Below are 23,948 nucleotides of genomic sequence, written 5' to 3' on the forward strand. Positions count from 1 at the left end.
GGAGAATGGGCAAAGAAGTGGCAGATGGAATACAACATGGGGAAGTGTGAGGTTATGCATTTTGGTAGGAAGAATAGAGGCATAGACTATTTTCTAAATGGGGAGAGAATTCAGAAATCTGGAGTGCAAAGGGACTTGAGAGTCCTAGTCCAGGATTCTCTTAAGGTTAACTTGCAGGTTGACGCAGTAGTTAGGAAGGCAAATGCAATGTTGGCATTTATTTCGAAAGGACTAGAATATAAACGCAGGGTTGTGCTGCTGAGGCTTTATAAGGCTCAGGTCAGACCACATTTAGAACATTGTGAGCAATTTTGGGCTCCATATCTCAGGAAGGATGTGCTGGCCCTGGAGAGGGTCCAGAGGAGGTTCATGAGAACGTTCCCAGGAATGAAAGGCTTAACATATGAGGAACGTTTGAGGACTCTGGGTCTATACTCGATGGAGTTTAGAAGGATGAGGGGGGATCTGATTGAAACTTACAGAATACTGAAAGGCCTGGATAGAATGGACGTGGGGAAGATGTTTCCACTAGTAGGAGAGACAAGGACCCGAGGGCACAGCCTCAGAGTAAAGGGAAGACCTTTTAGAACAGAGATGAGGAGAAACTTCTTTAGCCGGAGAGTGGTGAATCTATGGAATTCATAGCCACAGAAGGCTGTGGAGGCCAGGACATCAGGTTCTTGATTGGTGAGGAGATCAAAGGTTACGGGGAGAAGGCGGGAAACTTATCAGCCATGATTGAATGGTGGATCATACTCGATGGGCCGATTGGCCTAATTTGTGCTCCTATGTCTTATGGTCCTGGGCCACAGTTCTGCCACACACACACAGACAGACAGACAGACACACAGACACCCCACACACACCCCTCCCCACACACACACCCCTCCCCACACACACACCCCTCCCCACACACACACACCCCTCCCCACACACACACCCCCCTCCCCACACACACACACCCCTCCCCACACACACACACCCCTCCCCACACACACACACCCCTCCCCACACACACACACCCCTCCCCACACACACACCCCTCCCCACACACACACCCCTCCCCACACACACACCCCTCCCCACACTGGTCCCTGGACCATGGTTCCACCTCCCATGGCCCTGGTGTCATGGTTCTACTCCCCATGGCCCTTGGCTGTGGTTCCACTCTCCTCGGCCATATGGCCACGTTTCCACCCTCCTCGGCCCATAGGGCATGGTTCCATCCCCACTGACCCCTGGGCCACAGTTCCACCCTCCTCAGCCTCTGGGATACAGTTCCACCCTCTCCGATCCTTGAGCCAAGGTTCCAACCTCCGTGATCCACGGGTTACGGATCAACTCTCCCTGGTCCGTGGGCCATGGTTCCACTCTCCCTGGTCTGTGGGCCAAGGTTCCACCCTCCCCCGATCCGTGAGCCAAGGATTGACCCTCCTGACCCACGGTTCTACACTCTCCTGATCCCTGATCCACAATTCTACCCTCCCCAGCCCGTGGGCCATGGTTCTATCCTCCCTGATCCCTGGTGCACCGTTCCACCCTCCCCGATCCCTGGTGCACTGTTCCACCCTCCCCGGCCCATGGGCCACAGTTCCATCCTTCCCCAATCCCTGGTCCATGGTTCTACCCTCCCCCGATCTCTGGTTCCACCCTCCCCGGCCTGTGAGTCATGTTTCTACACTCCCTGGCCTGTGGGCCCCAGTTCTACCCTCCCGTCAGCATGTGATGCTTTGAAAAGTGGAACACCAGATTCCTACACTGAGTGCCCGACTTTCCATACACAGATTCATTTAACTGGATAACATTCTCGAAACATATGATGGGATGATTTCCTCTTTTTAGCAAGCACATGTAAAAAGCAATGTTCTAAATTATTGAATTTCCCCATAGTTTCTGATGTCAGTAACTTTGTTCAGACATAGCCAATAATAGTCTACAGTGAATGATCTTTTCAATTTATTTAGTTATACAAATCAGAACAGAGTCAACCAAACCACCACTTACCTGCCCAAAATTTCTAGAAGCTCTGCAATCCCATTATGGTGTTCAGTTTCATATATAAACCTAATAAGGAGGGCAAAAAAGGAAGTTTTAACAATAATCAGAATCACAAGATGGGAGGTGGCCATCATGCTGATGCCAGCTTAAAAAAAACTATTCTTTCCCTGTAGCCCTGCAAATTTCTCCTCTATAAATACACACACCTTGCAAATGCGCACCACATTATCAGGCCTTTTCCATTTCCTTCAGAATTTTATTATTTAAAATGGATCTGTCAAAGACATAGAAATATACTTGCTGAAAATTATTCGGTTAATTGCATAAAATCTGACTGCTTTTTGTCTTGAAAACTTCATCAATTACATCAGGGTACAAGAACAATCAATATCCTCTTTCAGATGTGGAAGTGCAGCCTAGGCCTGTTGCCTCATCTGAATCATTGAGAACCTAACAGAACTAACTTCAGGAGTGACTGAGGAGCATATGTTAGGCTCTGACATTCACTCTAATGCACTATTCCCCCAGCTACTCATGATGTACCTATGCTGGGCGAGATATTTCTGACCAGGAGGTGATAACTAAAGGCATGTCAGCACATTCCATTTCAAGATAAAACAAGAAACTATGAATGCTGCAAATCAGATGAAGATGAAATGCTGGAAATGAACAGGAGCATCTAAGCCTCAAACAAGCAACTAAGGAGGTGCCTACTGGGGCAACTAGTCCTGCAACATTCAAGAGGAGTCATTGTTTTGGAAAGAAAATGACAGGCCTCAAAATTTAATGTGGCCACTGGAACATTAAGCTCTTACAAGCAACACATCCTTTCAACATTTCCCTCCTCTCCTGAAGGTGGCACTCTAGGACCCCCATCAATACTTAGCTCAGCTTGATCCTGTCCCCATACACAATGCAGAAAGAGTGAAATAAAAACAGAAAATACTGGCAACATTCAGAAGATCTGGCAGCAGTTTGTGTTCTGATTTTTAAAAAATTTATTCATTCAAGGGATGTAGGCATTGCTGACTAAGCCAGCATTTATCGCCCATCCCTAATTGCCCTCAAGAAGGCGGTGGTGAGCTCGCCTTCTTGTACCGCTGCAGTCCATATGGTGTAGGTATACCCAAAGTGCTATCAGGAAGGGAGTTCCAGGATTTTGACCGAGCAATGGTGAAGGAACGGCAATATGTTTTCAAGTCAGGACGGTGAAGGGAGGGGAACTTGCAGGTGGTGGTGTTCCCATGCATCTGTCCTTCAAGATGGTCCAGGTTATAGTTTGGAAGGTGCTGCTGAAACAGACTTGGTGAGTTGCTGCTGAGCATCTTGTAGATGGTACACATTGCTGCCACTATGCGTCAGTGGTGAATGTTGAAGGTGGTGGATGGGGTGCCAATCAAGCAGGCTGCTTTATTCTGAATGGTGTAAAGTTTTTGAGTGTTGTTGGAGCTGCACTCATCCAGGCAAGTGGAGAGTATTCCATCACACTTCTGACTTGTGCCTTGTAGATGGTGGACAGGCTTTGGGGAGTCAAGAGGCTAGTTACTCACCCCAGAATTAGCAGCCTCTGAGCTGCTCTTGGAGCCACAGAATTTATATAGCTGGACCAGTGCGGTTTTTGGTCAATGGTAGCCCTCAGGATTTGGCTAATTTAGAACGGTGTACAGATTCTGATATAATTGCACACTGAATGCTAAACAATGGAAGTGGAGCTAAGCCAACATTTATTTCAAGCAGATTAAATTGCAATTTAAGTTGGCATTTCATTAATGGAGATGAATAAGCTGCAGCACCATTAGTACATTGCACAACAAGCTACAAGGACACTAAGCCCTGTATCAGTATAATCTAATACCCAAAGGATAGAAGCATGCGGGAAGGGGGTTGACTGAGCTCGTTAACCCTACACTGGTCCACTATTTCTGAAGCCAACAGAGGCTTTTACTTGATGAACGCGACATATTTCATCAAGTATACGTAAAGGGGAGTGGTCATGGAAATGTGCAAGATTGTCTGGTCTATGGGGAAGAATGTTGGAAAGTACACCAGTGAGCAGGAAGCATACAGCAAAGGAGCAGGCCATACAGCCCGTCATGCTGGCTGTTTGGAAGTGCCAACCAATTAGTTCCACTCCCCTGCTCTTTCCCCACAGCCCTGAAAATGTTTCCATTCAAGTATTTATCCAATTCACTTGTGAGAACTATTATTGAACCTGCTTTTACCACCTTTTCAAGCAATGCATTCAGAACTCAAAACTTTCCCTTCAAGGACATGGGTAGACATGCCAACTTTGGTTTGAAAAAGTAAAACAAAAAATGGCATTCTACAAGTGTAAAACATACTCAAAACAGATTTTATCACTTTCTACACCAACCCCTCTCTGCTCCTCTTCAAACAAAATGTTAGGACACAATTACCTGTAAAAGATATTATTGATTTGTCTCCGGATGTATGCCCTCAAGCCCAGGAACTTGCCATAGATTCTATGAAGAATAGTCTTGAGGAAATCTCTCTCCCTTGGATCCTCACTATCAAACAATTCCAACAGCTGGGAGAGGAATAAACAATAGAAAACCTGTTGTGATTGCTTGATCTGTACTCTTTCATACAGTTTGTGTGCAAACCAGGACAGCATACTCATTATGTGCGCGTGCTGGGCGCTGGGACAGCTCAATGTGTGTGTGTGTGTGTGTGTGTGTGTGTGTGTGTGTGTGTGTGTGTGTGTGTGTGTGTGTGTGTGTGTGTGTGTGTATATATGCATGCATGTGTGAGGACAGCATACACAATATGCATGTATGTTAGATCAGCATACACTGTGTGTGTGTGTGTGTGTGTGTGTGTGTGTGTGTGTGTGTGTGTGTGTGTGTGTGTGTGTGTGTGTGTGTGTTAGTACAGCATGCACAATATGCCTATGCTAGGGCAGCATACATAGTACGTGTGTGTGTTACGACAGCATGCGCGCGCTAGGATAGCATGCACAGCATGCGCGCGCTAGGACAGCATGCACAGCATGCGCGCGCTAGGACAGCATGCACAGCATGTGAATGCTAGGACAGTGTTAGTCTGTATCATGCATCATGCCATTTTACAAGTGTCTGGTCCACCACTATTTATATTAACGATGCATTCTATTTCAACATGTTTAGCCACTTACTATAAACTAAAATAAAAGGTCTGAGAAATTACCCTACAGTTTCAAAACTAAATCAGAAGGGAGTAGAAACTGCGTATTTACAGAGGACGGCACAAGTCAGGAAGTTTTTTTAAAAATTCATTCATGGGATGTTGGCTTCACTGGCTGGGCCAGCATTTTTTGCCCATCCCTAGTTGTCCTTGAGAAGTTGGTGGTGAGCTGCCTTCTTGAACTGAGGCAGTCCATGTGGTGCAGGTACACCCACAGTGCTGTCAGGAAGGGAGTTCCAGGATTTTGACCCAGCGACAGTGAAGGAACGGCAATATATTTCCAAGTCAGGATGGTGAGTGGCTTGGAGGGGAACTTCCAGGTGGTGGTGTTCCCATCTATCTGCTGCCATTGTCCTTCTAGATGGTAGTGATCATGGGTTTGGTAGGTGCTATCGAAACAGCTTTGGTGAATTCCTGCAGTGCATCTTGTAGATGGTACATGGTACAAGCTGTTGTTACTGTGCATCGGTGGTGGAGAGAGTGAATGTTTGTGGATGTGGTGCCAATCACGTGGACTGCTTTGTCCTGGATGACATCAGTCTTCGAATGTTGTGGGAGCTGCATTGTGGGATGGTGATGGTGGTGTCTGGGACATTATCTGTAAGGTATAATTCCATGAGGATGACTACATCAGGCTGTTGCTTGACTCGTCTGTGAGACAACTGTGCTAATTTTGGCACTAGCTAAACTTGGACTTTACAGGATCGGCAGGGCTGAGATTGCCGTTGTCATTTCAGGTGCCTAGGTCGATGCCGTGTGGTCCGTTTGATTTCATTCCTTTTTTATGACTTTGCAGCGGCTTGTTACACCAACTGAGTGGCTTGCTAGGCCATTTCAGAGAGCATTTAAGAGTCAACCATATTGCTGTGGGTCTGGGGTCATGTGTAGGCCAGACCAGGTAAGGACATAGAAACATAGAAAATAGGAGCAGGAGTCAGCCATTCGGCCCTTTGAGCCTGCTCCGCCATTCGTTATGATCATGCCTGATCATCCAACTCAATAGCCTGCTCCCACTTTCTCCCCATATCCTTTGATCCCTTGCGCTCAAGAGCTATATCTAACTCCTTCTTGAAAACATACAATGTTTTGGTTTCAACTGCCTTCTGTGGTAGCGAATTCCACAGGCTCACCACTCTCTGGGTGAAGAAATTTCTCTTCATCTCAGTCCTAAATGGTCTACCCCGTATCCTCAGACTGTGACCCCTGGTTCTGGACTCCCCCACCATCGGGAACATCCTTCCTGCATCTACCCTGTTCAGTCCTGTTAGAATTTGATAGGTTTCTATGAGATCCCACCTCATTCTTCTGAACTCCAGCAAATATAATCCTAACCAACTCAGTCTCTCCTCATTTGTCAGTCCCGCCATCCCAGGAATCAGTCTGGTAAGCCTTTGCTGCACTCCCGCTATAGCAAGAACATCCTTCCTGAGATAAGGAGACCAAAACTGCACACAATATTCCAGGTGTGGTCTCACCAAGGCCCTGTATAATTGCAGGAAGACAGGGTTCCTTCCCTAAAGGACATTAGCGGACCAGCTGGGTTTTTATAACAATCGACAATGATTTCATGGTTATTCATTAGACTTTTTAGTACCAGATTTTTTTATTGAATTCAAATTCCGCCATCTGCCATAGCATCGAACCCGGGTCCCCAGAGCATTACCCTGGTTCTCTGGATCACTAGTCCAGCAATAATACCACTGCCATAGCCTCCCCCGATGACAAAATGACAACATTTTTCTTCAGATTGGAAATATTCCAAGGGCCAAAGCTGAAACAGAAACTTGCTCAGTGATAGAGTGTCAGTCTGAGCACAATGTCTTGGACTAGTTTATTTACACGCTGGCAGAAAATTTGCACCATTATAGAACAAAGCACTATTAAGGCCACGCTGTGCATTGGTCCTTTGAATTAGACAACCATCTCACTCCCAAGGCTCTATGGAAATCACGCCAGGGTCAGCTATCAGGTGGATTAGTGACCCCTCCCTCTCACTGCATGGTGAAAAGCCTGGCTGAAGCCCCACATCTCCTAACAGTATGGCCAAGACTAGCATTGTATTGCTTTGCTGAAGTTAGAGGCACCAGTACAACATCTTACCACAAACAACACCCAACAATACACCACTCTGCTACCCATCTGAAGCTTTTGCTTTTTCATGGCAAGCAATAATGGGTCTACTCACCGATAGGACAAATTTCTGGTCAACATACTTTTTTGCTACATTTGGTTGAAAATCGGCGCACTCTAGGAACCTCAGGAAAAATTCGTAGACCAGCTGGAAGGAGGGACAGAAATTAATATAAATCAGTTTTCCCGTTGCTTGACTGAAATTAGATTCTCAAATGAGTGTGCGTGTAATTTTTTTTTAAAAAGGCTGGCTAACTTTATGTACATAAATTGCCTTTGTGCTAAAATAGCCTTCAGCCTACATAGAAAGTGCTAATTACAGTGAGACGAGGTTATCTCCAATTTTGCATCCAAGTGATCTGCCTGCTGTAGAAGGCCTGTAGTCAAGGTGCCCCTCCTTTTTAAATGCCTTGTAAAGAGGAAAGTTGAAGATTGTCCAGGCCAGGGAACAGAATACTTTTTCACTTGTAGCACCTAGCTCTGCCATTTGAGTACTGCCAGGTAGGGTTAGACAGAGAATGGAACTCACTCTAGTGCGCATCCTAATCGCAATGAGCAAGATCAAGATTGCTCAAACTCATTACGCTTTTGACTCTTCGGCTGGTAAAAGGTAATTTGCTTCCCCTCAGTTTGGGTTACATGTGATCATCACATCCTGGGGGTGCCCTCCTTCTGAAGGGATCAATGCTTAATGACAATAGGAGAAGTTAAAAACTAGAGCAGTAAATGCTGGAATTCTCAATTCAAAAGTTATTTTCCAGGAGCATATTTTCCTGTAACCTTCTGTATTATTAACTCCTGAATACCTGCCCCAGTTATGCAGAAATCCACCCGCAACTTGCTTTCTAATGTCACATATCCGTGACCTCTACCACTCTCTGCAATACTGGATCTTACCTGGAGATGTGGCCAGGCAGCCTCAAGTGTGGGCTCATCTTCTTCTGGATCAAATTCTGCCCCAGTGGGGTTAGATGATGGTGGCAATGTCCTGAATAAATTTATTGAAAACTGGAGAGAACAAACATCTTACAGTTAAAGACAAGAGTTAGAAAGAAAACAGTTGAACATTTGAAGCCCTGTAACAAAAGAGGTTGTTTTAGTTCAAAGTTACCAACCAGGGAGAGGGAGGTCAACATACCAAATTAGCACAATTTGGGCAAAGGCCAAATCTTCCAAGTTATAGAAAATAGGAGCTAATTGTTGGGAAACTGAACAGTTTATATAAGCTGGTAGCTTCCAGCGATTTCTAGCACAGCTACAAGAAAACATAGGTCCTGCTTCATTAGTTTAATGTCTTTGGTAAGCAATACATTGTCTGTTGATCTTACACAATAGATTCCAAAAGGCTTATGAAGGACCACATAGAAGGCTCTTGGAAAGATTAGATCTTAAGGGTTTATTTGGCAGATACTACACGAATAGCAAATGGTTAAAGTTGGAAAGGCAGAGGATTGTCATCTATGAGACTGGAACTGAATGAGGCCAGGTAACAGTGGAGTCCTACAGGGCTCGATGTTGAGAGACTGAGGCTTATTAACATGAATAATTTGGATAAGACCATTAATTTTCTTCTTCAAATTCACAGAAGATACAAAAACATACACAGGGATGACTAGCAAAATCAATAGTTTGCAGACCTCGTTACATAAGATAAGGCAATGGCCAGCGTGCGGCAAGTGGTCTTCATGGAACGCATTCTTAAACAAAAGTTAAGACATTACAGCTTGGAAGCATGCAGATTAGCACAACCAGTACATGTTGGTGTTTTTCCTCCAAGCATATTTATATAACGAAGGAATGCCTATTATAATGTCACCGATCAAGAAAGTTACCTGGTAATATTTAATAATTCATCAAAAAGGTACACAAGCAACATCGGGTGGGTATAGGGAAAACAAATAGGGTTTTAGAGTGTGTAGCATGACCAGTTATCAGGATGGGTTCCAAGAGTTTACTACAGAGATGTATGTAGATGGATTTCAAAAGGGTACAACATGCTTGACCAGCCTTTAATCCAGATAAATACACATTTTGGTAGGGAGAATGAGGCCACATGCACCCTGAAGAATAAGTATCTGAATGGGAAAAACAGGGAGATTTGGTGGAACAGTTACACAGATCACTAAAAGTGAGGCCATTTTTAAAAAAGGCAAACAAAGCAATGGGGTTCATTTCCAGTGGGATGTGAAGAAAAGAATGATTTGTATGTTCATGACCACCGACATTTCAAAATGTTTTACAGCCAATGAAGTACTTTCTTTGAAGTGTAGTCACTGTAATGTACAGTTGTAATGTAGGAAACACGACAACTAATTTGCATTCAGCAAACTCCCACAAACAGCTATGTGATGATGACCAGATACTCTTTTTTTGTAGTGTTGACTGAGGGATAAATATTGGCCAGTACACTAGGATAACTCCCCTGTTCTTCTTCAAAAAAGTGCCATGTGTCTTTTACATCCACCCAAGCAGGTAGATTGGGCCTCAGTTTAACATCTCATCCGAAAGACAGCATCTCTGAAAATACAATGCTCCCTCATTACTGCATTGGATTATCAGCCTTGATTTCTGTACTCAAGCCCTGAAGTGGGACCTGAACCCAGAGCCTTGTGATTCAGGCAAGTATGCTGCCAATTGAGCCACAGCTGACACTCTAATAGAACTGAAAAGTTAGATTAAACTTATATAATACTTTGGTTAGAGCATACTTGGAGAGTGCACAGTTCAATTCTATTACATGAAGGGCAAAGAGGCAATGGAGAAGGTGCTTAAAAGAGATTTGCTAGAAATAATCAGAGGTCATATATATCATTAGGAATGATTGAACAAGTTGGGATTCAAGTTTAAGAAAGGGTAGTCAGAGAGAAGTTGCAAACAAGACTAGAACTAGGGGCCATAAATATAAGATGGTCACAAATAAATCCAATAGGCAATTTAGAAGAAACATCTTGACCCAGAAAATGTGGGTTAGAATGTGGAATGCACTACCACAAGGAGTAGGTGAAGTGAAATGAATAGCATACATTAATTTAGGGGGGAAGATAGATAATCACGGGAGGGGGAAAGGAATAGAAGGATATGTTGCTAGGGTTAGATGAAGAGAGGTGGGAGGAGGCTTGTGTGAAACAAACACTGGCATAGCCTTGTAGAGCCAAATGGTTTTTGTGCTGCAAGACTCAAGAGGGTATATGAGAGGAGTTTATAAAATGAAGGATAGAATAATTTGAGGTGGAAAAGGATGGTAGGACTAGAAGTATATAAAATCCACAGGTTAGAACCAAATTAGATGCCATAAACTATTTTACCCATCTGAAACAGCCTATCTATACAAGATTGGAATGTAGTCATTATAATTCATTAAAGAGGAACGTGACAAGCTCAAGAAGTGGACATTTCCATTTATGGAGGGTAACTCACTAGTTAGCTGTGAGTCGTCTCTGATAGCCTTTGGAATAAGGGATGTAATTTTCCAGAGATTCCTTTCAATCAGTTGCAGTTTTGCCTTTCCCAAAACATTGCCTTAGTTCAGGGATGGAATTGTGTGGTTGGATGTGACTGGCCTGATGAAGTACCCTTTTTTCTCATTTAAGCAGTACACACTGCACACCTTTCTCACAGGGCAATTAGCAGGGCAGCCAAGAGACCACCACCAGTATGTTCCCCTCTCCTGCCCCTTCCTGTCAGCTGTCAGTCATCATCACTTTTTAAAGCAGGGTACAGCTTTTTAAGGGTTTCATATGTAACCTTATTACTGATTGTCAACATAATGCTCATTATTACCAGGCAACATTATAATTACAAACAAAAACTAAGAGCTTAAATTTATATAGCACCTTTCACAGCCTTGGGACCCCCAAACTCCTCCACAACCAATTAAACCACTTTTGGAAGTGTAGTCATTGTTGTTATATAGAAAATGTTGCAGTCAATTTGCACAAAGCAAGATTCCACAAACAGAAATTAAAATACTGACTAGATAATTTATCTTAGTGATATTGGTTGAGAAAATATCGCCCATGACACAGGGGAAAATTCCCTGCGCTTCTTCAAATAGTGCCATGGATCTTAAACATCCAGTTGAGACTTGGTCTATGTCTCATCGAAAGGACAGAACCTCTTCCAGTGCAGAGCTCCTAAGTTAGATTATGCCCTCATGTCGGTGGAGAGGAACTTCAATTCTGACCAACTAGCAACCGTGCTATCAGAGCCTAGGCCATCAACTGAAATGTTAATTAGAACAGCACAAAAAATGAACCTGTTCTCTCTACAATGTATACAAAACAGACATCCACACAGCATACCATAATAACAGCCTCAGGGTAAATAGCCTCTGTAATGACATCTCGGTTGTGCGTGATATATTCCACCATCTCGTTCAAACCTGCACGTTTCACCTCTTTGTATTTGAGGTCACTGAGAGGGTCAGAGACAAAATCGAAGAGGACGCAGCATTGTCGTAACTTCTGAACAAACAGCTCTTCCCTCTCATGAGTCTGTGCGTCTAGGAAAGGAGAAAATACACATCAGTTTAAGAAGTGCTGTAGCTATCCAGCATAATAGATTAAAAACATTCATCATCTGCTCAGAACACTTGCCTCCAGAATGGTTCCAATGTTGTCACTAATATTTCATTGAAGTGTAATGGTAGCACATGACATCTTCATACAGTATGTTCCTGAATGATTTAAAAAACATCCACACCTGTACAATAGCTTCATAAAAAATGTACATCTATACATAAACTAGTTTTGTAAAATATATGAATGGCTGCACATCTACATGTATAATAGCATCAGAAAATATTAATGCACATCATGAACCCAATGAAGGAAAAGCAAAAGAAAAAATCCAGTAAGAGTTCTAGAATTCGTCCTTTTAAAATTAGGTTAAATAGAAAGAACATTTTAAGCTGTAATGTGAAACATTGGTGGTTAGAGGTCTGGCAGAAGTGGTGGGAGTATTTTGTAGTGATCAATGAGGTATTACAAGGATATGTTATGTCACATTAAAGCACAATGGCTTAAATATAATTGTTTATACTTGCCATCAAAGCACAAACATAAAGATAAACCCCTGTGTATACAGGGAGCAAAAGCTAAACACTATGGATGCTGGAGATCTGAAATAAAAACAGTAAATGCTGGAAAAAAAACTGCAGATCTGGCAGCATCTGTGGAAAGAGAATCAGAGTTAGCGTTTCGAGTCTAATATGACTCTTCTTCAGAACTCAATACAGGGTGATTCTTTCTAGGATGATTATCCACAAGTTGCATCTGAAATTAACCAATGTTACGACCACAGCCAATGTTATTTGCTGAGCAAGCCAAATCCTGGAGGGAAACTTGTCTTATTGATCATAATTTTTTTTTGTATTTTGAAAACGAGGAGAAAACTATTGATCCCAGAAGCACAGAATTCCAGTAACACTTGTAAGATTTTAAAATAAAAAGATTAATAAGATGAAAAAAACTTAAGCTCAAGATTAAAATTACGCAGTTAACGGTCTTACAAAACATTCCCCCCACCAAAAAACACCACCTGGTCAGAACACAAAAGTAAGCTATTTGGCAATAGCTCCCTTACAGATTTTTAACCATAAAAATCCAGTAATATTACCCAAGGAAAAACTGCTGCTACTTTAGTAAAGCATACCACATGACTTCTCAATTTCTTCCATTCTGCTGTGGAAATCAAAAAAAGTTCAGAAACAGGCTGCTACTTAAAACAAAGATTTTTCTGGCTTGAAACTGGACGGCTGTTTCAAATTCACAACTGTTCGCAGCACAAAGCTGGTCTCAGGACATTTCCCCCACACTGCCAACGCAACTCAACGAAACATCCTTTTTCCCTTTCATCCTAGATTCCATTGTCCTAGGCGCCTCTTCAAACTCAACTTTCCCAAAACATAAAAATCTTTCATGTTTTCTTATTGCCTCCACTTTTGGGTCAAATAAAATTTAATAACCTTCCCTTGTTTACTTATGAAACCTTTGTACGCTGTAAAAGTCACTAGTCACTTCTAAACTACCCTTTGAAATTTAACAGTTGGAAGTCAAATCCCAACCTATTGCCTAATGCAAATTTTAAAACCCAACTCGTAAATCCACCCCACCAGAGCCTTTCCTTACAAATGCATGCATCAAGCATCTTTACCTTTCATCTCTCAGTTCCCATAGACAAGCTGTCTTTACTAACTTTCCCTCAGTTTAATCATGGACACACACACACAGAGCCTTCTTTACAGAATACCACCATATTCCCAAAAATATTTTTAAAAAATCCATCTTTAAAGTAATGACTTTGTTAAAGTGGTCTACTGACTGAGATGGGCGTGTGCACTCTCCACATTTATGGATGAGGAACTGCATTGAGCAGACAATGGCAAAAGTAGAATGTTTAGGTATCTAAGATACGTGTGTTCAACTCAACATAACACAAGTGTAGATTTGAGGCCCCAGAGATGCTCATATGTCAAACCTGCCCAACAATAATGGTTCAATTATATTTCAGAATAAAACTAAGCAAAAATGACAATGAAAACTGCCAGATTGTTAAAAACACAACAGGTCCAGTTATGTCTTCAAAGAGAGGAACCTGCCACCCTTACCCAGTCTGGCCTACACGACTAATCCACAAATGCAGTTGACTCAATGCCCTCTGAAGTGGCCCAACAAGTTACTTGGTTGTTCAGAGGGCAAACAAGTGTGGTCTTGCCAGTGTCACCCACATCTAGAGGACAATTAAGAAGAAAACATTCTGATGGAACTGAGCTCCAATAAGATCTAAGTATGAAAATAACCCAGAGTACTGGCTGTAATTTGCTTGTATACTTCCAGTAGTGTTCCTGACTTGAGTCAGGAGCAAACAAACATAGAGCCCCCAGTGGCTAGCTAAAGATTGCTAATAGTGAGGGATGGGGGTAGGGGTGGGAAACCTGTACAGACAAAAATGCTCACCTAGCAAACTTAAGACTCACAAGAAACTTTAGCAGATGCCAGGAGTATTTCATCCACCTGTCTGCTTCACTTGTTAAAAATTTAAGCATTGGGGAAAAAGGACAAATAAAAGAAGAAATGTATGATTTAATTTTTAAAAATTACGTTCTGATTTTCAGTTGCTAGGTTCAACATTTAACAGGTTAACATTTATTCTTCAATCAATTCTGATGTCTGTTCTCAATTTGGATGAACCATTCACAGAGCTGGAAGAATCCCCTTGGCCTTGGATATAACACGAATAAATCTGAAAAGAACATCCACAGAAGGAACCAACTTAGAAATGGGCACAAATAACCAGCCATGTGCCAGGATCAGAATGGGAACAACATGCTGGAATTAGCCCAAAGAATTCTGACAAACTGTCCAAACTATGAATTGAGAAAAAAAGTTGTAATTTCTTTTAGCTGTGCCAGGTATAGGGGAAGAGCTCCAATTATTTATTTTTGCATTGATTGGTTAATGATACAGGACACAAGAATAAAAGAGCAAGTCAGGTAACAGACAATCTTATGGTTAAAAGACTGTAAACTCCAGGAAAAAGGGAGGACTGAGGGAGGTTAGGGAGATCTGTTGCTTTTCAAGTTTTTAAAAATTCCTTCATGGGATGTGGGTATCACTTGCAAGGACTAACTGCCCTTGAGGTGGTGGTGGTGAGTTGCCTTTTCGAACTGCTACAGTCCACGAGGTACAGGTACACCCAGAGTGCTGTTAGGGAGGGAGGGAGTTCCAGGATTTTGAACTAGTGAAGGAACGGTGATATAGTTCCATGTCAGGATGGTGTGTGGCTTCAGATCCTGGGAAATAAGAGAATGTGAGAGTGTGCAACACAATGAAAATCCAGAAAGCAGGAAGAGGATATAGGACAGCCTCAGTGGAGCATAGGCAGAATCATGAGGATGATTCTTCGTGTGCAGAAATAAGTAGTGATGAAACGGTATCATACATTTCCAATGGCGATCAGCCGTGCTGGTGCGCGGAAAGAAGGTTGAGCAGGGCAGAACACCGTTTTCAGAGCTGCTCCTCTATAAGCTTTACCCCATTGCTTAAGCCTTTGATCAAGCAATCCCAAGAAGGACTCAAAGAAAATAAGTACAAACGAATGCAAGGTGATTTTAACATGGGCTAAATTATCATCCACTTTAAATGCCTGCAAACTAATTCATAGATTTTTGCTAGCTCAGGGTGTTGAAATATGGAGTTAAGACAAGTGGATGGAGTGAAGGTACAGGTTAGTCATGATCTCAATGAATGGCAGAACAGGTTTGAGGTGCTGAATGTTCTCCTCCTATTCCGAAAGAAGATGATTAGTATAAAACAAAAACAACCAACCCACCACACCAGATTCTGTTCTGATGAAAAGTTATTGACCTGAAATGTTAATTCTTTTTCTCTGGTCCTGCCTGACCTAGAGTCATGGAATAGGGCACAGGAGTGCCATTGAGTCTCTCTGTAGAGCAATCTAATCAGTCTCATTTCCCCCAACTCTATCCCCTTAGTCCTGCAAGTTTATTTCCTTCAAGTGTCTATCCAATTTCATTTTGAAATCATTAATTATTTCTACTTCCACTATCCTTGTAGGCAGTGTGTTCCAGGTCACTGCCACTTGCTGCATTAAAATGTTCTTCCTCACATTCCCCCTGCATTGCTTCATCAAAACCTTAAATCTGTGTCCCCAAGTCCTTGTAGCATCAGCTAATCGGAACAGCTTTACATGGTCTACCTTATCTAAGTCTGTCATAATCTTGTACACCTCTATCAAATCTCCCCTCAAATCTTCTTTGCTCCAAAAAGAGCAACCCCAGCTTCTCCAATGTAACCTTGTAGTTTAAAATCCCCATCTCTGGAACCGTTCTGGTAAAATCCCCTCTGCATCCTCACATCCAATGTGGTGACCAGAGCTGAATGCAATACTCTAGTTATGGCCTAACCAAAGCTTTATAAAAGGTTCAGCATAACTTCTGTTTTTGTGTTCAATGCCTCAACTTAAGAAGCCCTAGATCCCATATGCTTTGCTAACCACCTCTCAATATACCCTGCCATCTTCAAAGTCTATGCACATGAACCCTCCCAGGTTCCTTTGTCCCTGCACACTCTTTAGCAATTAAGCTTATATTGCCTCTCCCTATTCCTTCTGCCAAAATACATCACCTCACACTTCTCTGTATTAAATTCCATCAACTACTTTTTTTATATATTCGTTCATGGGATGTAGGCATCACTGGCTAGGCCAGCATTTATTGCCCCCAATTGACCTTGAGGTGGTGGTGTGCTACCTTCTTGAACTGCTGCAATCCATGTGGTGTAGGTACACTCACAGTGCTGTTAGGAAGGAAGTTCCAGGATTTTGGCCCAGCAACAATGAAGGAACAGCAATATATTTCCAAGTCAGGATGATGTGGGTTGAGAGCTGGTTAACAGACAGAAAACAGACAGTAGGAATAAATGGATCATTCTCGTGTCTGCAGGCTGTGATTAGTGGGGTACCGCAAAGATCAGTGCATGGGCCCCAGCTATTCACAATCTATATCAATGATTTGAATGTGGGGATTAAATGTAATATTTCTAAGTTTGCAGATGACACAAAACTGGGTGGAAGTGTAAGATGTGAGGAGGATGCAAAAGCATTTCAGGAGATTTGGAGAGGCTAAGCCGAGTGGGCAATTTGGAAGATAGAATACAATGCGGAGAAATGAGAGGTTATCCACTTTGGCAGGAAAGAGTATTTCTTAAATGCTGTGAGGCTGGAAAGTGTTGAACTTCAAAGGGACCTGGCTGCCCGTGTTCATGAGTCACTGAAAGTTAACGTGCAGGTAGAGCAAACAATTAAGAAGTCAATGGTGGGGGGAGAGAAAGAAGAGGGTGGGGAAGGGCAGGGAGGAGGGGTTGAGGAAGGTAGGGGAGGAATGGGTGGGGGAAGAGGAGAAGAGCAAGGGGGGGGAAGGGGGGAGGAAGGGGGTAAGAGGAGGGGAGGAAGGGAGGGGGAAGAGGAGGGGAAGAAGGGGGGAAGGGTAGGGGAGGAAGGGGAGGGGAAGGAGGGGAGGGGGAAGGGAGGGGAGGAGGTGGGGGAGGGGAAGAGGGGGAAAAGAGGGGAAGGGGAGGGGAGGGGGAAGGGGAGGGGAGGGGGAAGGGGGCGAAGAGGGGAGGGGGAAGGGGGAGAAGAGGGGAGGGGGAAGGGGGGAAAAGGGGAGGGGGAAGGGGGGAAAAGGGGAGGGGGAAGGGGGGAAAAGGGGAGGGGGAAGGGGGGAAGGGGAGGGGGAAGGGGGAAAGGGGCGGGTAAAGGGAGGAGGAAGGGGGGTGAGGGGGAAGGGGGGGAAAAGACAGGAGGGGGGAAGGGTGAAAAGAGGGGAGAGGGAGAAGGGGGGGAAAGAGGGGAAGGGGAAGGGAGAAAAGAGGGGAGGGGGAAAAGAGGGGAGGGGGAGGGGAAGGGGAAAAGAGGGGAGGGGGAAGGGGGAGAGGGGAGGGGGAAAAGATGGGAGGGGGAAAGGGGGGAGGGGGAAGGGATGAAAGAGAGGCAAAGAAGGGAGGGGAAGGGGGGAAGAGGGTAAAGGAAATGTGGTAAACGGGGGAAAGGTGGGCAAACGGGGGGAGCAGGGGGAAGGGGGGGGCGAAACAAGGACGAAGGAGGGGAAACAGGGGCAATGGGGGGAATACAGAGACGGGGGCAGGGGGAGAAAGAGTAGTCAATCTGTGGAATTCTTTACCGCAGAGGGCTGTGTTGTCAAGTATATTCAAGGCTGAGATAGACAGATTTTTCATCAGTAAGGGAAACAAGAGTTATGGGGAAAAAGAGGAAAGTGGAGTTGAGGATTGCCATCAGCCACGAACTCACTGAATGCTGGAGCAGACTCATTGGGCCAAATGGCCTACTTCTGCTACTAAGTCTTATGGTGTGTGTGTGTGTGTAAGTGAGGGGTGTGTGCATGTGAGGGGGGTGACTGCGTGTGTGTGTGTGTGTGTGTGTAAGTGAGTGTGTGTCCATGTGTCTAAGTGAGGGGTGTGTGTCTGTGTGTGTAAATGAGGCGTTTGTGTGTGTGTGTGTGTATATGTGTGTTTGTGTAAGTGGGGGAGAGTGTGTGTGTAAGTGGGGGGCGGGTGTGTGTGTGTGTGTGTGGGTGTGTGTGTGTGTCTGCACCCGCATGTGTAAGTGAGGGGCAAGTGTGTGTGGGTAAGTGAGGGGTGTGTTTCTGTGTGTAGGTGTGTGAATGTGCGCGCATGTGTAAGTGAGGCATGTGTGTGTGTGCGAGAGAGTGTCTGTGTGTGTGTGTGTGTGTGTGTGTGTGTGTGTGCACGCACGTGCGTGTGTGAGGGGCAAGTGCACATGTGTGTAAGTGTTGAGTGAGTGTGTTGTGTGTGTGTATAAGGGGTGAGAGTGTGAGTGTGTGTGTGTACAAGAGAGGGGGAAGTTTGTATGTGTGTGTAAGAGCGGTGATAGAGAGGAGAGAGTGTGTGTTTGACTCACTCCAGTCTCAGCGTTCTCATTCACCCTAACCCCCGCACACCACCATGCATTCTCACAGTGGGTGACGATGAGTGAGTGAGCACCCTGAGGCTGTGAGTGAGCTAGACACACACACTTTCACACTCAAAGGGTCATCTTTAATTCTTACTCTCTTTTGCAGTCTCCCTCATGGCAGACTGGTACAGAAGGTAAAGTCGCACCGGATCAGAGGTGAGCTGGCAGGATGGATACAGAATTGGCTTGGTCATAGAAGACAGAGGGTAGCAATGGAAGGGTGCTTTTCTGAATGGAGAGCTGTGACTAGTGGATTTCCGCAGGGATCAGTGCTGGGACCTTTGCTGTTTGTGGTATACATAAATGATTTGGAGGAAAATATAACTGGGCTAATTATTAAGTTTGCAGACAACACCAAGGTTGGAGGAGTTGCAGATAGTGAAGAGGATTGTCAAAGGATACAACGGGATATAGATCGGTTGGAGACTTGGGCGGAGAAATGGCAGATGGAGTTTAATACAGACAAATGCGAGGTAATGCATTTTGGAAGGTCTAATACAGGCAGGAATTATACAGTAAATGGCAAAACCCTTAAGTGCATCAAAGGGCAGAGGGATCTGGGTGTACAGGTCCATAGATCACTGAAAGTGGCAACGCAGGTGGATAAGGTAGTCAGGAAGGCATATGGCATGCTTGCCTTCATTAGCAGGGGTATTGAGTATAAAAGCTGGGAAGTCATGCTGCAGCTGTATAGAACCTTGGTTAGGCCACATTTGGAATATTGTGTGCAATACTGGTCACCACATTACCAGAAGAATATGGAGAGGGTGTAGAGGAGGTTTACCAGGATGCTGCCTGGTCTGGAGGTTATTAGCTATGAGGAGAGGTTGGAGAAACTCGGATTGTTCTCACTACAGCGACGGAGATTGAGGGGCGACTTGATAGAAGTTTACAAAATTATGAGTGGCATGGACAGAGTAGATAGTCAGAAGCTTTTTCCCAGGGTGGAAGAGTCAATTACTAGGGGACATAGATTTAAGGTGAGAGGAGAAAACTATAAAGGAGATGTGCGGAGCAAGTTTTTTACGCAGAGGGTAGTGAGTGTCTGGAACTCGCTGCCAGAGGAAGCAGGTACGATAGTGGTGTTTAAGAGGCAGCTTGACAAATACACGAATAGGATGGGAATACAGGGATACGGACCTCAGAAGTGCAAATGTTTTAGTTGATGGGCAATATGATCAGCGCAGGCTTGGAGGGCCAAAGGGCCTGTTCCTGTGCTGTACTTTTCTTTGTTCTTTGTTTAAAATTATCAATTTATTGTTTTGACATTTTTTTGCTCAGTAAGTTGGTTCTTTTCATATGTCAGCTTTTTTTTTGAAAATTATATTTAATGTTGTTAAACCTTATCTCTCTAAAATTTGTTCATTGGCCCCTTCAGTGAGAAAATAATTGAAATGTGGCACCCCATGCAAAAAGTGAGACAAGCCTGATATAGAGCCTTGGTGAGACTGCACCTGGAATACTGAGTGCAGTTTTGGTCTCCTGACGAAGGAAAGATATACTTGCCACAGATGGAGTGCAACGTACATTCACCTGGGATGGAAGGATTGTCCTATGAGGAAAAAATAAATATACTGGACCTTTATTCTCTGGAATTTAGAAGGATGAGAGGTGATCTCATTCAAACATACAAAATTGTTACAGGCTTGACAGGGTAGATGCAGGAAGGGCTGTTACACCCCATAGTTGTAAAAGCCTCTTCTCCCCCCACCCTTCCCTTATGCAGCATGTGTTTAATGGAAAGGGAAGTTGCGGACACTCCTCCACCAGGTTGAATGTGAAATAAACTAACCTTCTGAGTTAATCATAACACAAGTTTGCTGCAGGTTATCAGTAAATTGGATCCCACACACCAAGGGTTTGGGAAAAATGCCACAGCGTCCTTTAAAAATAATTTAATTCACCTTCTGCTTACGGAGAAGTGATGAGAGGAAATAAGTACAGTTTGTCTGTCTCTCTCCTGTCCATAACATCAGCCATCATCTCATTGAATGGCAGAGTGGGTTCGAAGGACTGAATGACATACTGCTGCTCCCATATCCTACATTCTTATAACTTCGAGGGGAACTTGCAGGTGGTTGTGTTCCCAATCATCTGCTGCCCTTGTGCTTCTAGAGGATGGAGGTCACGGGGTTTGGAAGCTGCTGTCATTAGGAGCCCTGATGAATTGCTGCATCTTGAAGTTGATACACACTGCTGCCATTAAGCAGCAGTGATAGAAGGAGTGAATGTTGAAGATGCTGGGTGGGGTGCCAGTCAAGTGGGCTGTTTTCTCCTGGATGATGTCGAGCTTCTGGAGTATTGCTGGCACTGCATTCATTCAAGTAATTGGAGAGTATTCCATCACACTCCTGACTTGTGCCCTGTAGACAGTGGACAGGCTGTGGGTAGTCAGGAGTTGGGTTAAATTCAGTTTCTGGTCAATGGTAACCCCCAGGATGTTGAAAGTGAGCGATTCAGCGATGGTAATGCCATTAAATGTCATGGGGAGAAGGTTAGATTCTCTCTTGTTGGAGGTGGTCATTGCCTGGCACTTGTGTGGTACGAATGTTACTCGCCATTGTCAGCCCAAGCCTGGATTTTGTCCAGGTATTGCTGCATATGAACACAGACTGCTTTAGAATCTGAGTCATGAACGGTGCTGAACATTGTGCAATCATCAGCAAACATCCCCACTTCTGACTTTATGATGGAACGCAGGTCATATTTTCACCGTCCACAATTTAGTCCCTCCTGACCATCCAAGTTTTTTTTAATTTACTCATTTGCGGGATGCGGGCTTCGCTGGCTAGGCCAGCATTTATCGCCCATCCCTATTTGCCCTTGAGAAAGTGGGGGTGATTTGCCTTCTTGAACCACTGCAGTCCATGTGGTGTAGGTACACCCACAGTGCTGCTGGGAAGGGAGTTTCAGGATTTTAACCTAGTGACAGTCTGGTATCTTAACCAACGCAGGCATACATTACATCTAAGCCCAACCTGATATGAATAATCAAATTAAACCTATTAATATGCAACAGGATAAAAATACTAAGCCAAACCATGCCTCGTTTCATCTCTCCTCTGTCGCTAATTCTTGTTTACACATGGTTAAACTTTCACTGGGCTACAGGTTTATGGATGGTGGCTGCCATCTGGCATATTTCTCATGCAAGCATTAACCATGTGTAATACAGAACTAGAAGGCGGCCATACAGCTGCTTGAGCCGGTTCTAATATTAACTTAGATCATGGCTGATCCCTATCTCAACTCCATGAAGGGAATGATACACGATACTGTCTTGGCCGATCACTCAGGTCAGTCTTCGAGCAAGGATTGCTCAATGCAGGTAGGTGTGAGAAACAGTACAGATATCGTGCCCACACTACCAGTCGAGCTGAAACCAGCAAAATGCAGGTGAGAATAAGACCAGAAATCTTCCTGAATTATTACTGCACAGAATGCACAGATTGAAACCTGAACCACCAAGACTGAATTATTCCTAATTCATCATTTGAAAGTTCTCCCAAGTAGTGACAAATAACCACCAATACTGCAACCTTACTGACATATAGCTCGATATGTTTGCCAATAAAATTGAAATTTAAAATGGTAGAGTCACTAAATTTGTTGTGTTCCCATTGAGTTTTAGTTCACAGTTCAAAATGAATACTGTGTAAAAATTTCACAAACACAGCCATGGCTCAGTTATAACACTATCATCCGAGTCAGAAGGCTGTGGGTTCAATTCCACCCAAAGATTCAAGCACAATTTTGGAAGAAACTCCCAGGGCAGGGCTGATGGGTTGTTATAGCATTACAGGTGTCGTCTTTTGGATGCCCTCTCAAACGGATGTTAAAGATTCCATGACAACATTGGAAGAAGAGCTGGTGTCATGGCCAATATTGATCCCTGAACCAACATCACTTAAGCAGTTTTTCTGCTCATTATCTTACTGCCATTTGTGGGAACTTGCTCGACACAAATTGGCTGCCATGTATAATGCAAGTCTTTGTAACTGTAGCACTAAGTGTGCTATTGACAGCAGCTCTACATCATATCTTGTGATCAAAGTGTCAGATACCTGTCCTTTTGATCCTTGGGCAGTGAATTGTGCATGATAATTGTGTGATGTTGGGTCTGGAACCCAGTGTTAAAGTGAACCAGTTCCAATCTGCTTCACACATGGTCAACACTGGTGGAGTCGTCCTCTTGATGCATGAATCAAGAGATAAGCAACTTTCATTCAGTCCAACATACTGCAAGGATTGTGTTGTATTATGAGTAAATCTGCCATTTGAAATAAGAAGCATTTAATTATAGTCAGCATTTTAGAGGTTGTCAGTCTTTTGAAACAGTCAAAATCCTTATCGTCTGCACACATTCTCTCTCTCTCCTTTCCGTCAGCATCTACCCAGATTTATTTTAACAACACTTCGGAGAACTGTTAGGAAATCATCCACTAACCAGCTTCCATTATGAAATATAACACTATTGTTTTGCTCCGTCAGTCTCCTTAGCGCTTTCACTAAGATTTCACTGAAACACAATAGCAGGGTTGTGATTTTTTTACATCAATTTGAAATGCAGAGGAATAAAAATATACACCCAATCGTACATTTAGAGATTTGTTAATCTTTCCACATTTGGGTTCCTGGTTGTTATTGGTCAATAATGATAGTGCACATGTGGACAACAGGTGAAGAAAGAATTGGACTCAGCTGTAAACTGCACTCCCTTTTTCTCTCCCCCTCTCTCTCAGACAAAGGCTGAGAACACTCCATGTCAAAGCTTACATGAAGCACATTCAGTTGGGCAAGATACCAAAAGCTGCGAGGCTGGAACTGTGCCTCAAGTTTGACTTGATGCCTTTGGAGTGTTAGGCGGTGGCAGGGGGGTGCAGTGGCGGCGAGAAGAGAGACAGTGGGCAAGACAAAATTAATCAGCAGACGAAAAATAAAGTGCTCAACAATACTCAACATTTGCTGACAGAATTTCACTACAAATGGGTTGTTCTTTTTGGAGTTAGCAAGTATATAATAGGAAACTGGCACTAACTAAATCAATTCGATGTCAAAGTCTGATGCTTTTAAAATGCAAGTATGAATCCAAAATTCAGCAAAGCTCAAGAGACTAAATTATGGCC

The 23,948-nt window shown here is 43.8% G+C and overlaps 1 protein-coding gene across 1 annotated transcript in view; it reads right to left on the reverse strand.

The window, feature by feature from the left end:
• Positions 1–23,948, reverse strand: part of ppp2r5d (protein phosphatase 2, regulatory subunit B', delta) — a 240,946-nt gene that overhangs the window by 66,293 nt on the left and 150,705 nt on the right. The window contains exons 4-8 of the mRNA XM_041187627.1: positions 11,613–11,812; positions 8,209–8,319; positions 7,367–7,459; positions 4,416–4,546; positions 2,005–2,064 (exon numbers count right to left, since the gene is read on the reverse strand). Of these exons, the coding sequence (XP_041043561.1) occupies positions 2,005–2,064; positions 4,416–4,546; positions 7,367–7,459; positions 8,209–8,319; positions 11,613–11,812 (595 nt within the window). The remainder of the gene's footprint in view (positions 1–2,004; positions 2,065–4,415; positions 4,547–7,366; positions 7,460–8,208; positions 8,320–11,612; positions 11,813–23,948) is intronic.

The sequence above is a fragment of the Carcharodon carcharias genome, chromosome 5 (assembly GCF_017639515.1).
Source record: "Carcharodon carcharias isolate sCarCar2 chromosome 5, sCarCar2.pri, whole genome shotgun sequence".
NCBI lineage: Eukaryota > Metazoa > Chordata > Chondrichthyes > Lamniformes > Lamnidae > Carcharodon > Carcharodon carcharias.